At 35.7% G+C, this 15,409-nt stretch overlaps 3 protein-coding genes across 11 annotated transcripts; 2 read left to right on the top strand and 1 right to left on the bottom strand.

Moving 5' to 3' along the window:
- The first annotated feature begins 33 nt into the window (after positions 1–33).
- LOC108749415 (uncharacterized protein C6orf106 homolog) lies at positions 34–2,316 on the top strand. Its single transcript, XM_018488108.1, has 3 exons — positions 34–524; positions 1,324–1,670; positions 2,018–2,316. The coding sequence occupies exons 1-3, from the start codon at positions 367–369 to the stop codon at positions 2,119–2,121; spliced, it is 609 nt and encodes a 202-aa protein (XP_018343610.1). The 5' UTR covers positions 34–366; the 3' UTR covers positions 2,122–2,316.
- Positions 2,317–2,459: 143 nt separating this feature from the next.
- On the bottom strand, positions 2,460–9,999 carry LOC108749414 (thymidylate synthase-like). Of its 6 annotated transcripts, none has more exons than XM_018488106.1 (7): positions 8,370–8,680; positions 8,241–8,277; positions 7,865–8,142; positions 4,612–4,865; positions 4,056–4,319; positions 3,687–3,949; positions 2,460–3,614 (listed from the first exon to the last, which is right to left on the bottom strand). In XM_018488106.1, the coding sequence occupies exons 1-7, from the start codon at positions 8,615–8,617 to the stop codon at positions 3,405–3,407; spliced, it is 1,554 nt and encodes a 517-aa protein (XP_018343608.1). In that variant the 5' UTR covers positions 8,618–8,680; the 3' UTR covers positions 2,460–3,404. The 6 variants fall into 6 exon arrangements, with proteins under 6 accessions (XP_018343608.1, XP_018343607.1, XP_018343606.1 ...); XM_018488104.1 differs by lacking the exons at positions 2,460–3,614; positions 3,687–3,949; positions 4,056–4,319; positions 4,612–4,865 and adding exons at positions 6,416–6,811; positions 6,958–7,173; positions 7,581–7,787; positions 9,935–9,999; XM_018488102.1 differs by lacking the exons at positions 2,460–3,614; positions 3,687–3,949; positions 4,056–4,319; positions 4,612–4,865 and adding exons at positions 6,416–6,811; positions 6,958–7,173; positions 7,581–7,787; positions 9,562–9,764.
- A 64-nt stretch (positions 10,000–10,063) lies between these two features.
- On the top strand, positions 10,064–15,065 carry LOC108749412 (zinc finger protein 260-like). Of its 4 annotated transcripts, none has more exons than XM_018488099.1 (8): positions 10,064–10,209; positions 12,163–12,476; positions 12,555–13,076; positions 13,420–13,585; positions 13,674–13,901; positions 13,967–14,118; positions 14,199–14,821; positions 14,919–15,065. In XM_018488099.1, the coding sequence occupies exons 2-8, from the start codon at positions 12,234–12,236 to the stop codon at positions 14,935–14,937; spliced, it is 1,953 nt and encodes a 650-aa protein (XP_018343601.1). In that variant the 5' UTR covers positions 10,064–10,209; positions 12,163–12,233; the 3' UTR covers positions 14,938–15,065. The 4 variants fall into 4 exon arrangements, with proteins under 4 accessions (XP_018343601.1, XP_018343602.1, XP_018343600.1 ...); XM_018488100.1 differs by having other exon boundaries at positions 10,065–10,209; positions 13,976–14,118; XM_018488098.1 differs by having other exon boundaries at positions 10,066–10,209; positions 12,534–13,076; positions 13,976–14,118; positions 14,919–15,064.
- Positions 15,066–15,409: the final 344 nt, after the last annotated feature.

Here is a 15,409-nt window from a genome sequence, read left to right as displayed (position 1 = left end):
AGAGAGAGAGAGAGAGAGAGAGAGAGAGAGAAAGAGAGAGAGGAGAAAAAAACCGAAGTACGAATGATTTGCATTCTCATGACGAGAGGAAAGGGGAGGGCCCAACTGTAGAAGGATCCAGAATTCGACGGCTCTGGACTAGATACCGTGGATATGCACAGTACGGGTACGGACCGACCGAGTGTCACTTGGGAGAATGACATTTAAAATCCGTGACTGAGAGTACGACGACGACGACGAAGGAGAGGAGGAAAGATAAACAGAGCAAACAGGGTTGACAGTCCGACGTTGACAGTTTTGACAGCCCGGGGCACATGGGGCATTAAGCCATCCTTCGAGTTGAGTGCTGTTGAAGAAGCAGCGATCATGGATCGCAACAACGATCTGGACCAACACTTGCTGCACCAATTCAGCTGCCTGGGCACCACGGACAAAGATGACCTAGTGAAGCAGCTGCAGAAGCTACTGGCGGACAGCCATCTGAATGAGACCACTGCTGCATTCTTCCTTGACATGAACAATTGGTAAACGGACATTCCCCCCATCGGAACGCTACTTTGCTGTCCGTGTACGCTGTCCACGCACATAACCTTGTATCGCCATGTTTACCCCCCGCAGGGTATCGTTCTTTCTCGATCCTCTCTGAAAGGCCTCTTTCCCTTTTTTTTTTTCAAATTCAAAGGGTAACTCGTCGGGTAATGCGTTATTTTTCCTTTAAACTTCTCTTTTTTTTCTCCTTGAGATGCCGTTGCCCCGATTTTGTGAAAAATCTGTGTCAAAATATTGCCAATGTCCCATTTCAGAGTCTAATGATAATGTGGACTTTGTGGTCATACTTTTTTAATCCGCAATTTAAGTGACGCATACATAATATGTTTTTGTATTTTGAAGATAAAAGGGCCATTGTGTTTAAATGCAAGGCATAGCTAAAAAAAATTTTACTCAATGAGTAGCACTCAATAATGCTGGATAGTAAATTTTTAATTAACACTTAAACTAATTGTTGATTTAAAAATTAGAAATATATGTAGATTTGTTATTTCAACGTCAATTAAATCTTTAAATAAACATTGTTTTACAATGCAATTTCAATCATAATGGTCCTTGCTTTTGTCTTCTAATTTGTTTGCAGATAACAGAACAATGTCATTGTTACATTAAGACATATAAAACCCAAGTTAAAATCTTATAATTTAAATTTAGAAATATATTCATCTACAAATAAGCGAATCATTGTAACGTTGCAGTAATTTGCTTTTCTTGGGAGCAAGTAGAATTCATTCCTTTCTGCTAGATATTATTGTAATATAAATTTTTTTCCAGGAATCTGCAAGCAGCAATTTGCAGCTATATTGATTTTGGAAATCCCTTCAATACGCCGTGTATGACATTGATATGCGACAGTACGATCGGCGAGGGAGAAGCTGTGCCACCTAATACAAACTTTCAGAAGTCATGGCGCGTGCAGAACAGTGGTACTGAGACATGGCCCAGTGGGATCCACCTGCAGCATTCTAGTGGAGTGCAAATGGGCTGTGCGCGGATACCTGTTCCACCATTGGCCCCTAAGGAAACCACAGAGTTAAGCGTAACGTTGAAAAGTCCGGCTGAAACCGGCGTGCATCAGAGTAAATGGAGAATGATGACGCCCAATGGTGTCTATTTTGGTGGTACGTCCTGAATTCTATGCAGCCTTTCCGATAGATATGTGATATAGAAAAAGGATCAGCGAATTTAAGAACATGTAATATTAAAAGAAATAAATATTCTACTAATGTAACTCGGTAAATCAATCTTGCTAAACAATGTTAATTCAATTAATTGAGATGTGCACATATATTATGATTTTCAATTTACTTATCTTGTTGATATCTTACACTGATAACAAAACACAAAAAATATCATTGTTTGTTTTTCCGTTGATTTCCAAAATAAAACTCGTCGATTCCTTTTCTAGATTGCTCTATTCGATTCAATTTCAATTGTATTTTATCGCAAAATTATTTTTTTGTCGTAGATGTTATCTGGGTGATCATAGCGGTGAGTGAATGCGGCACATTGGCGGTCACTCAACAGTTGCATCAGTTAAGTACACAGTCCAATGATGTACAAATGTGCTAGCCTTTGACGTACAAAAGTCTCCCTTAAGAAAGATTTGCGGAATATTGCATAAGATGTCTCTCAGATCGTTGTGAGAATCGGCAGTTATTTCTAAATTTTGTATAGTTGCTTTTTTCACAACGGAGCTTTTTACCGCTCCAGCACCTCGTAAAAAGAAATTGCTGTGTGTAGCAGAGCCATTAATAAAATATGCAATAGATTTGGCTATACTTTTATCCCGATTGAAATATTAATAGGAGAGACGCGAAGTTAGTTCAAAATAAAACTGCATTTTATAAAAAAAATATTCCTATATATAAAATTTCTATCTAAATTTTCGTTAAAAATAATCTTTTTGTTTATAATGCAGGATCGATTATTTCCAATATTCTTACTGATTTATATTTAAAAAATAACGAATTTATACATATTATATATAGAATTACATAATTTTGTTATACTTAGAAGCTGCTTATATAAGGCCTTTTGCGATCGTCCATACTTGTCGATCATAATCGACCGAAAAAAAATTAAATTTGTGTAATATAGAAGTTGGAATAGCGCGTGCGATAATTTTTATTGGAATAAGGAAACGAATCGTGATAGATTTGCATGAATTACATGCGATGGGTATTGAAGATATTGATATATACTTAAGGTACAAGATTTATTAAAAATATAATTTCTCTTAGAAAGTTAAGTTTAGTTAAATATATACATGTATACATACTAGCATAGATGTATATGCGTATATAAGACTTTACTTACGATATGTGTAATAGCTAGGAGGTTACAGTATAAGATATATTCATCACTTTTCCATCAGCCCATATAAAGAGAAATCGAGCTATATTAAGGTAATTTTTTTATATCTCTCTCAAGTCAAAAATATTGTATAATTGAAAGTACTATTACTTAATCGGTGTATCTTAATACTGATCAAAAATACTAGAAAGATTAGTTTCTAGAACATTCGTTTATTAGTTAAGTACATTAAAAAGCAAGGACTGCATTCAGCAAAAAAGGTAGTAGCTTTATAACTATAAAATTCTTTAATGTGATTGATTATGAGGTAATATTAGGCAGTATCACATAGAAGCTTCAAAAAAAGCATGATTGGTTGTACATTTATATCTAGTGAGGAAGTACAAGAGGAATCAGTTCTGTTAAAGAATTATATAACGGCTGTAAAACTTTTATTTCTACTGAATGCAACCAATGTCGCGTCATTAATGAATTTTATGAGAACGAAATGTAAATTACGTAGATCTTTCAGAGGATAAAGCTTATTCAAACGAGATAGTTCAGACAGCCATCTTCATGTAGAGTTTGGAGTATGGATTATAATCTATCAACTCAAAATCCTCGGCAATGAAATCGTCAATATCTTTAACTTCTCTAACTATCTTTAATTTTGGAAACTCGCGCGGTTCGCGTTTTACCTGTTTCTCAAGGGCGCTTATATGGTTGACATAGACGTGGCAGTCTCCCATTGTATGTACAAATTCTCCTGGCTGAAAAATAAAAGGAAATAAAAAATAGAACAAGATTTGTCTGGAATTTAAGTGCGGAGTATCGATCCTTACCTTTAATCCAGTAACATGAGCGATCATGTAAGTTAGCAAGGAATATGACGCTATATTAAACGGCACTCCTAAACCCATGTCTGCGCTTCTTTGATAAAGCTGCGTGGACAATTCTCCGTTATTCACGTAAAATTGTATGAAAGTGTGGCACGGCGGCAATGCCATCTTTGAAATATCAACTGGATTCCAGGCTGACATTATAATACGTCTGTCCTCAGGAGAATGCTTTACTTTGTGAATGACTTCCTTCAATTGGTCTATTCCTAGAATAAATACACAGTTAGTTTCAATTATACTTTTATGTGTTCAACAAATATATGAAAAGGAGAATTTTAGATTTATTTTAAAGAATACTTTTATCAAAAATACCTTGTCCTGTGTAATCCGTGTGCATATCTTTGTATTCAGCACCAAAATGCCGCCACTGGAAACCGTAGACAGGTCCTAAATCACCCTCCTCTCTATCAGTGAAACCACAGGAATCCAAGAAAGCCCGTGAACCATTTTCATCCCAAATGCGAATACCCTTATCCGACAATTCTTTGGAATTTGTCGATCCTTTGATAAACCACAATAGTTCTTCAACCACTGCTCGCCAGAACACTTGTTTAGTTGTCAATAATGGAAAAACACCTGTAATCGAATAAGCAAAGTGTTAACAATATGCCATCAAATTCGAAGATAATATTGTGGTAAACTGGCATTAGCTGCATCTATATTAAATGTTTCATCAGTAAAAATTCTACTTGATTTCTATAGCCAATCTATCATTATATTCCCTGATATTTCTACTGATATTCTGAAAGACTAAATTACTTTGAAAAATTTATACACCTTCATTCTTAGAAATTATTATCACCTATCTTTGCATTATCAAAAATAAACTCAATAATAAATATTCTAGTTGGAACTACATTGCATTTACCATCTCGTAAACTGAATCGCATTTGCGCTCCGAAAATAGAATAAGTATCCACACCAGTGCGATTGCTCTTCTTTGCTCCACTCTGAATAACCTTCTCTATAAGTCTCAAATACTGATGTTCCTCGTGTTCTTCGTTTGTTTTTTCATTCATCTTGTGCTCCATATTTCGTGTCGTTATTTGCAATGATTTTTCAACCTCGACACTGTTATTCACTATCTCTTCTCCTCTTAGCATATATCGTATACAATAATACCTAAAAAAATATATATATAATGTATATATATATATATATATATATATATATATATATATATATATATATTGCAGCAACTGGAAATCGTTATTCTAGACGATACAAGAGAACACCATTACGAACTTCTGATTGCCATACCTAAATTATTTGAATCAAATTATTTAAAATTAATATATTTTCTCAAGATATTTCAGCCAGATCAGTCAGTGGTTATACGCGTCTAAACTGGTCTAAACGCGGGAAAACGCAAGTGACACGTGACTTATCCTAGTTGAAACCTGAAACCAGAAACAGGAACAAGAAAGATAAGATGGTACAAAACTCAAAACACATGCCACATAGGCTGCGTTCGTTTTAACGCTTGTGAGCACCAATTGTCCTTGTTTAATATCTAATAAACAATAAGGATGAAACGACATTTAAAGCGTTGTGAGTGGCAAAGTGAACACAGCCATGGTCCATCAGTCCACACTTGAAAGGCACATGAGCGCTTTTTTTGAAATGCTAAATATGAAGGATGTTTTTCATTCCTTTTTTTTAAAGGAAACAAATTTCTGGAAGAATCAAATTTTTTTGTAAGGGTCAATGCAAACATATACAGCCTTTATTTCTGATATAATATAATCATAAAATAAAAGTAAATTAACATACATAGTGCGATATATATCCACATTCGCGTGTATATATAAAGCGAGAAAGAACAGAATAAATATAGGTGAGTAGGAAATCCGAGGCGCCTGATATGCCAGACGATTCGTTCTTGTAACTTTCGATATATCGAAAGGAAAAAAATAAGATTAAGTATTATCCATAGGATGCGTGATATTATAAAGAATGTGATCCACTTAACGTAATATAAATGCTTAATTAGAAAACAAGAATTTTACGAATTGACCAATCAAAGAATGCTTCAACGTGAAATGGATCGCATCTAAAATGTGATAGATGTGTGTATGTATGTGATGCGTTGGACGTTCGACGTATGTACAAATATTACGGAATTACATTTCTTTCTACGTATACGTATATATAAATGTATGTACATCGTATTTGGTATTATATTATTTGGTAACATAAAGTGCACGAATGTCTTTCGCAAAGTAAGAACGTAAGAAGCGAGTTCACGTTTCTCACAAAATTCACCGTTAGTCATATCAAATTCATTAAGTAATAAATCGCGTCGTAAGGATATCCCGAGACTACTGGATCTTTTTCCTTTAGTCGATTTGAAGCCGATGTTTCAGTAGAAAAAATGTACAATGAGATTTCGCATATTCTTTTTAAATTTCAAACGAAATTTACATACAGATTTTAGTTTGAATTCAGAACATCATGAATTTGAAATACAATTATCAAAAATTATCCCAACATTCTTGTTGATGGAATCCTCTTCGAATTGACCGTGATTCAAGGAATATTCCGTGGTCTCAGGACATCACGTATACATTTCAACGCGATATGTATATGATGTAGTAAATGATCATGATGATTTATACAATTGTACGCTGGAGAATGCTGTTGCAAAACTATATAATTTTTTCCTCCCCTTCGTTTAAAGTTAATATTAAGGAGCGATATCCGTTAAAGTACGCCGGTCTCGCAACAGATTTGACTGAGTACCGTTCCCACGTAAATAGATCAGTCGTATCGGTTACGTATTGATGGCATTAGTGCTATCCAGCGTATTCACGGTCACCTCCTCGGATTCCGCAACGGATGGATTATTGTTCAGTCCGGCCTCGGTGTTGTAACCCGAGAATGAACAGGCAGGCGCGCTTCTGGCTTGGCTCACCGTGGCCTCGGGTAGGAGCGACGTACGTTCAGTCGCGCTTCCCCAAGTCTGCTGATATGCACCACGTCCTCGTATTCTACGGCTTAGGGACGAGCCGACAACGCCCAAATGTTCCTTTATGTCATTATGCACGTCAGAAACGTCCCACATTGCTCTGTAAAGATAAATCAAATGTGTATACAGAATAAGGATACAATTTAATTTCAGTACCAGTGTCAGCGTAAATTTTTTAAAATTAAAATAAGCAAACAATTTATTTAAAAGTGCCTCATAAGTAGTATTTATTATTATTTTACTAACCTAAATGCGTCCCACCACGCTTGACCTTGTGCCAAATTGACAAACGGTTTGTAGGAGAAGCTATAGTGATGCGCAACCGCGGCTAAAAACATTTCTATGCAAATTAGGAAATCTTGCAATTTGGACGATATATTCCTGATGTCATCTGAGTTATCAGTATTAAAAATACTCGATATGACGTCAAAATACACCAAAAGAGCTATTAATACTCCTTGACTGTAAATAAAAAACACAATATGTATTTTTCCATCTCATTTTCAGAATGTCTTGAATCGAAATACCACGGTAAGAAAGTCCTTAAAAAAATTAATTTAAAAAGTAAATGCCATTTTTCCGAACAATAATTTGTAAAATACAAAAATTTAAAACTAGCTAATTATAGATTACGGTTAAACGACTGCTTGTCCGTGAGTTACGCAATGATATGGATCGTAGTTGAGCAGTCAATTATTTAATTATAATCTGTAATTGGCCAATTTTAATATCTCAAAGCTTTTATATTTCAAAAATTGCTTGAATTTATTTTGTTGAGAAAACAGCTTTCTCGCTGTGATATTTTAATTCGTGAATTTCGAGACATCTTGTATATTTTTCAATTGTGAGGACATTACAGCAATACCTACAAGAATGAGAAGAACACGACAGCTTTGATGCATAAAAACTTTCCAATTGGTTTCATTGGCTTTAAGGCCTCTACGTTGGCACGGTAAAAGAGTACCAGACAGTACATAGCAACGAATTGTGACAAATTGTTTAGAGCGATCATATATGGGAAAGCGACATTCCCTTTAAATTCACCTTCCCCATATACTCCATTCAGTTCGCATATGCTACAAAAATGTAGAAATATACATTTAAATATTGCAATACACAATATTAGAAATACATATCTCTATCAATTGCTTACAATGATATTAAAGTTGATATAGGCCTAACAGCTGCATATTGTAAAATACCATGCTTGCACATATGTACAAATTCTCTGCCCATCTCCCAATCAGGTAGGCAGCACAGAGGAAACATATGATGCACTTGAGGAGAAATTTCCAGTCTATGCTCCAACTGGTGGTCGGCGTTCAAATAGGCCAGTAAATACTTCATGAAATTATATATTACATAAGCTTCATAGCATTCTCTTAAGCTGTCCACGTATATACTTCCTTCAGGAAATACCAAACCTAACCACTATACAAATAGAAAGTGTTTGTTAAACAATTGCGTATAATAATAAATATTTGTATAATTTTGACAATACACAAGAAAAATTTGTAATTTTTTCTTACAGCATTTACTGCGTAAATGGGGACCATCCATAATATTCTGAAAAGAAAAATTTTTATATTTAATAATTTATTGAGAAGAGAACTATTAAAACTATATTTGCAGACTTTTTTTAGTAATGACTAGCCTACCTTATTATATATTTTTGTAGTCTAGGCTGTGTGTAGTATATCATGTGCTGAACAATCTCATAAAATGCGATAGGCAATGCCAGTAGGACAAAGGCACCACCCACCAGCGCACCCTGATCCTGCTTTTTAAAGCCATTCTTAACGGAGTTGACTAGCAAGATTGGTACAAGTATAACAATGAGTAGTGCATACAGGCAGGTCAGCACAGGCAATATCCATAATCTCCAACGTCGGCAGATCGAAGCCATCACTCTCCTTGGATGCTTCAGGTGCCGTCACATTATAATTTTAGACTGTAACTGGATTCAGTTCTAAAAATGTAAACAATCACTAAAGATTAGATTTTATATAATGTTAGCAACAACATTAAGAAATCATAAATTTACATCAAAATTTATAGCACTATTTAGAATTAATTTTAGATAATTTGTAACTGCAATAAAATGTTAGGAGTTTGCTAGCAGATTCATGAAGAATATCTGAGTGCTTTCCATTTAATAACACAAGTACTCGTCAAGACTTTGTTACTCGTGAAATTTAAAAAAGATGGAATGACATTTGTGTCGACTTGTGATTAAATGGAAAGTACCTTTTGTCACTTTCATAACAAATTAAATAGAGCATGTCATCAATTAATCCTTTGTTCATTTATTCCATTTAAATAATTACTGAATGACAGATTTTATTCAGTTTCTGTAGTAAATCTGTCATCATATTTCTCCTGTATTTTTGCTGACAAAATTTGTAACTGAATCTTGTTTTTGATGGAATGAAAGGAGGATAAAGTACTAAGATGCACTGGAAAATAAAAATTTTTGATCACGAAATTACGTATTACTTGACAAGATAGATATCTATCCGTCTATCTATTATTTCACCATAATTACAACGTTTACTTGTTACTGTTGATAAACGATATGCTCGCTGAACTCTTTCCTTCGCAGACCACGTTCGTTTACATATTTTTCCGTTCGTTAATGTCAAATACAGCATAATTCTTTGCGCACTATTATTGCGATGTACGAGAGAGAAAGGGAGACACGAGAAAAAGGGGGGAAAAGATGAAGCAAGATGCCATGCGACAGCGGCGGGGGAAATGAATCAGCTGAGTGACAGCGTAAGTACGGAGTTTCCTTTTTAACCCTTCAGTTTTCGCGTCGCTCGAGTATGATGCGCGCGACGGGTGGCTTACCGTTTCGCAGCGACGACGAATCGACGTCCTGTCGGCGACAAAGCGTCGCAAACGTCACCGGACGGAATACTACGCCGGCTCGACCGCGACCGCGCCGAAACGCCGTATTCACGCACCCGCACTTCACCGTAGATATGCTAATTTGACATTTCGCGTTTACTTTGCACGGCCATCGGTAACCGGAAGATCGCGGCTCCCCCTCGCCGCTGCTTTGGGGGAAGGGAGACAGCGGCGATCAGTGTCGCCAAAGTGCAGACGAAAAATACCACGTCGGGACACAAAAGAGCTGTGGCATTGAAAAGGTTCCCGTGGATCTCATCGTGCCGTTCTCGAGCGAGGAGTGTCGCGCGAGCGGATAGGAGGTAGATCGAACCGGATTATTTCCCGCGGAAGAGCGAAGTATCGCCGGGAATCACGTCGCTCGACGGCCGATCTAGAACCTTTCATCGTCGTCACGCGTGTACGTTGGTCAATATTGTGCAAGCGGCGTGGGAGGAGGATACTTCCGGTTGAATGGCGTCAAGAGCTAAGCACTGTTGTCACATTTTGCCCTACAGTGTTTCAATATTTCGCTTTGTTTATGTCGCCCGTGGCCAGCGGGGCGAAGACGAGTAGCTTGGTTGGACGCGTGAATTACGCTAAACGAAGGTGAGGACGAGTGTATTTTTCCGCACGCAGCGCGTAACAAGGCGCGGCTCGTGGTATTCAATGCGGTCCGGGTGCAGTGACCTTGGTCTCGCTGTCAGTCCCGAAGGAGTATGCACCCCCGCCAAATTCAAACCCCATCGGCGCACTCGGCGCCCCGGCGCGGCGGCGCTATTTTTGGACCTCGATGCATCGTTTTGATTCGTGCAGTTTTTCTGTAGTCTTTTTGCGGTTATTTTGCCGTCTTGTTCAGAATAAAATTACTAAAAAATGTATCATCTCTGTTAAAGCCCGGTGTGTCTGATAAGAAAGAATAGATCTGTTTTTGTGGTTGAATTATAATAGTGTACCGTATAAAATGATAGGCATATGTTTAATATACTGACGAGAAAGCGAGAAAGAGAGTTTTAGTGCAGTCTAAGTAGTACAGGAATAATGAACTGTTCATTGTTTAATCTTAATGGTGTACGGTCTTGTTATTCGCGATGATTTGTTAACGAGAGAACACACTTTCTTAGTAAGGAAAGAATGAGAAATATCAAGTACCTTTCATTTAACAAGTTGACATGTGTTCTATCTTTGTTACTCATAGAATGCAAAAAAAGATAGAATAATATTTATATCGACTTGTGTCACGATTTCAAAATAGATTGCCCAATAAATGGAAATGTCCATTTCTACCAATGTGAATTAACTTTAATCTTGATTTAATTTATTCTTTTTCTTTTTTTTTTGGAACTAAAAAAAAGGTGAAGAGTAAGTTGAACCAAGATTAAAGTTAATATACATTGGTGAAAATGGGCCTGAAGCCCAATTTCACAACTCATGATTAATTCTTAACCGAGGTTTTAACTTATTCCTCATCTTTTTCTAATGCTAGAATTGGAAAGAAATGAGAAATAAATTGAACCTCGGTTAACCGTGAGCTATGAAATTGAGTCTAATGCCCGTTTATACCAATGTAGATTAACTTTAATCTCGATTCAACTTATAGCGTATTCGATTTATTATATACTTACTTGACTCGATCCGACTCCGAGTCAATAATCTGCTTTTTTAGCTGCATTTCTTGCACTGTTTTAGCTCTTCTTTTGTAGCTAAACAGAACAGATCATTGACTCGAAGTCGAGTCGAGTCAATAAATCGAATACACTGTTACTCTTTATCTTTTTCTTGTTAAGAGTTAGTTGAACCGAGATTAAAGTTAAACTGCATTGGTAGAAATGGGTATTAGCTACTTAGATCAACTCCGATTAACTTTAATCGACGGTTAAACCCATTCTACAATTGCGTAACCGTAGTTATAAACCATATAATTGTGATTCTAAGAATTAACCAATCACAGTCAAATAAGAAGAAAATATTCGACTGTGTTTAGTCAATTCTTACAACTACAATCACTTACAATTATAATATATTATATATTATATATTATTATATATTAATAGAAGTTCGTCGAAATGGCTCTAAATAAAAAACACTTTGTATATATAGAGAGAGAGAGAGAGAGAGAGATAGAATATAAACTTTTCCGTTAACTTAAATAAAAGTTATTCCATATGAGATGAATAGAATATGATAATGATATTTAATATCACACAATATAGTTATTTATTTTATATACATTTTCGTTATTTTATTGTTAAAGAACAGTACTGAGAATGTGTTGTCTATTGTTTTGAAAATTCTATTGTAAATGAATTCCACTGTAATATTTCAGTGAGTTTGTAAAATAGTTTCGTTGATTTAAACTTTAAACAAAAATTATTATTATTGTATATACATAACATGTGAGAAATAATTTTAAAATTATCACGTGACAAAAGAGAGATCAGTGAATTAAATATTTGGTGTATATTGGAATTAATTTTAATCTATTTTAATTTTGAACTACTTTTAATTACCAAAGAAAATAGATTTTTTTTATACTAATAGATTTTTCTCTATGATCCACAGATTTGGTATCTATAGATAAGTAAAAGTTTATGAAGAACAGTTATTAGTCGTTGTATTGAGAATACCCAGTTATGGAAGTTACAACGGAAGAAGCACAGGCTGTGCTTCTAGAAGGAATGGAGGGAGCTCAATATATCACCATCCAGAGAGCCGACGGAGAAGCCTTGAGCAAAGTACCGCTGTTAACTCTGAATGGTGAATTAATCTCCGAAGGCATGGTCGTGGATATGATTAATGCAGGCGTCGGCACAGACTATGGCACTGGCACACAGTATTATGAGGCGGACGACTTGCTGTCGCATGAATTAACTGAAGTTGTAATATGTTACTTAATGTCCATATAACTGCACATATTTATACCTTACATGTAGAATGTGAATTGTGTGATGCAGGACGACCGTAGACTTGCCGCGGCCTTGGTCGCGGTACAGTTGCATCAGCAGCAGAAACAGCAGCTCCATATCCAGTCACAACATGAGGACCCGACTCTAGCAGACGTTTCACATCTCGAGACTCTGGCACCAGTGAATTCGTACTCCATTCAAGCAGTATCAGACCCGAACACCGCTCCGTCCGTGTACTCACCTTTGCAACTTTTTAAGAGGATTACGCAGAATGTAAAGCAAGAGTTTATCAATGTTAAAAGCGAATATGACGTTGAGGTTTCCACAGAAAGCAGTGAGGATGCCACGTCGGCATCAGGTCCCAAGAGAACCCTGCCACACAAAAAAAGGATACCTCGGAAGCTAAAACAACAGCAGACAAAGAAGAACGTGGTGCGAAAAGATAATAGTAAATCAGTTCAAGAGAATGTGGTAATTGAATCGAGTAGCGAAGCTCAGGCTAACGTCTTTAAATGTGAATTGTGTAGTTCTAAGTTTAGCAGTCAGTTAAAATTCTTCGAACACTTAAAGGTATATATATTGCAGAGAACAATTACATTTTTTAAATACATACAGTGGCTATCAAAAGTTTTCGGCCAACATATAATTTTAACAACAGATAATTTTTGATCAATTAATTTTTTAGTTTATATTATAAATTAATAAAATTCTTATTATAGTTAACTTAACATTTTAAGTACTAGAATATATTAGGCATTTATATACTAGATCTTTATTTGAAAAATTCTTTATCTGAGCAATACAATAAAACTACTTATTGACTGAAAACTTTTGATAACCACTGTGCATATGTATCTTTAACAGAAATTTAATAGAAATAGAAATATAGATATAAAAAATAATTTTAATATAGGTACATTATGAACCAGTAAAACAAGAAACGCGAATAGCTCAAGCAACAAATACTAATATCTCGATAGTGCCGGAAACAGTGCCGGAAACAGTACATCATTTAGAGAATACCGTGATTGAAGAATTCAGTGAACCTGAAGACCTTATGGAGGGTATTCGGAACGTAGGTAAGAGAGATAACATCTTACACTAATATTTTTTAAACTTTTCAATATGAATAACTATTACGAACGTGTTGATCTTTGCCGTTTGCAGTGGAAGAAACTGGCGCGCGTATCGACGATGAGACAGACCCTCCACTATCCACTACAAACAACGAATCAACTATGTGGACCATTACTGGCGTCACAGAAGAGGTACAACAAAGGGATCAACAAATAAAACCACCAGAAGTTAGTAATGATAAGAGTTCCAACGAGAAGGCAAAGACTGACATTCCACAAACGGCCAAAAAAAAGAAACCATCGAAAACACGAAAGTCAAGTTCGTATAATTCTTTTTTCCCCCAAAAGTTCTTGACGTGCTAAAGATATAAATTTTAAACACAGTATTTATAGATGGTGAATTAACATGTGATCAGTGCAATCGTTCATTCCACCATAAAAATAGTTTAGTTTATCACATGCGATCTCATAGCGGAGAACGGCCGCATCAATGCGATATTTGCAGTAAACGTTTCTTTGCTGCCAGTGCGTTGAAAGTAAGCAGATGTTCGCAAAGTGTAAAATTTATTTTTGTTAATAATATATAAAAATCTAACTATTTTATTTCGACGAATAGGTACATAAGAGACTTCATAGCGGCGACAAACCATACAAATGCGAAGATTGTGGGCGACACTTTCGACAATGGGGCGACTTAAAATATCACTCGACGAGTCTCCATTCGGAGCACAAACAGTACCAGTGTGAATATTGTGCCAAGGAGTTTGCCCGAAAATACTCACTGATCTTACACAGGCGTATCCATACCGGCGAGAAGAACTACCGTTGCGAGTATTGCAACAAAACGTTCCGCGCGAGCAGTTACTTACAGAATCATCGTCGCATACACACTGGCGAGAAGCCATATCCGTGCGGAGTGTGCGGCAAGCCGTTCAGAGTACGAGGTGATATGAAGAGACACATGCAGACGCACAGCCGGCCGAAAACAAAATCGAGGAAAAATGCCAAGCAGACAGAAGGCGACAAAGGAACGCAAGCAAAAACAATTCAGGATCTCGTGAGAGACCTAAAACTAGAAGTCGAAGCGACCGGTGTTGTGGAGATTGTCTCGCCGGATGATAATCAGGAGACTATTTTGCCGCATACAGGCGCTCGAAACTTGGAATACACCGTGACATCTACAGCAGATACTGTAAACAGGGATCCTTTGGAAGCAGTTGTGCGAACAACTGATAGTATGTGAGTAAATTCTGTTGTATATCTCGATTCAGGATCTCGTAAGAAAAGAGCTTTTTTATATATTGTGACTATTAATTAATTTATTGTGTTTCCGCAGGCAATATTTTTTTATGTAATCATGAAAATCTTAAAAGAAGAAAATGTATTCCATTGCATGACAAGATTGATTATTTATGGAATATCGGCACTTAAACGGTCTGTACAAACATTACGTTTCATGAAATTGTTTTTAATAGCAGATTAAGTAAATTCAAAATGATTTCATTTTTTTTTTAAATTACACTGTTAGAAATGTAACTATCTTTACATGCAAATAAAGCTCGTGGTTATGAACGAAATTAAAAGTAATGAATAATTTAACTGAAAATTAAGTTACAGTAATTACTTAAATGTAATGAATGTGTACATTAAATTTATGTATAAAAATATAAATATATATACGTACAATTTAATTTAAAAATATATTAAATTTTATGTATATGTACACAAATATATTTTTTTATAAATATATTCAATTTAATAATATTAATTTAGTAATTTCATGAAATTAAATTCAAATTGTGTAACTTAAAATTTAATGAAATTTAA

The sequence above is a fragment of the Trachymyrmex septentrionalis genome, unplaced genomic scaffold, assembly GCF_001594115.1.
Source record: "Trachymyrmex septentrionalis isolate Tsep2-gDNA-1 unplaced genomic scaffold, Tsep1.0 scaffold29, whole genome shotgun sequence".
NCBI lineage: Eukaryota > Metazoa > Arthropoda > Insecta > Hymenoptera > Formicidae > Trachymyrmex > Trachymyrmex septentrionalis.
The sequence above is the reverse complement of the archived record's forward strand: the minus strand, read 5'-3'. Positions and strand labels throughout refer to the sequence as shown.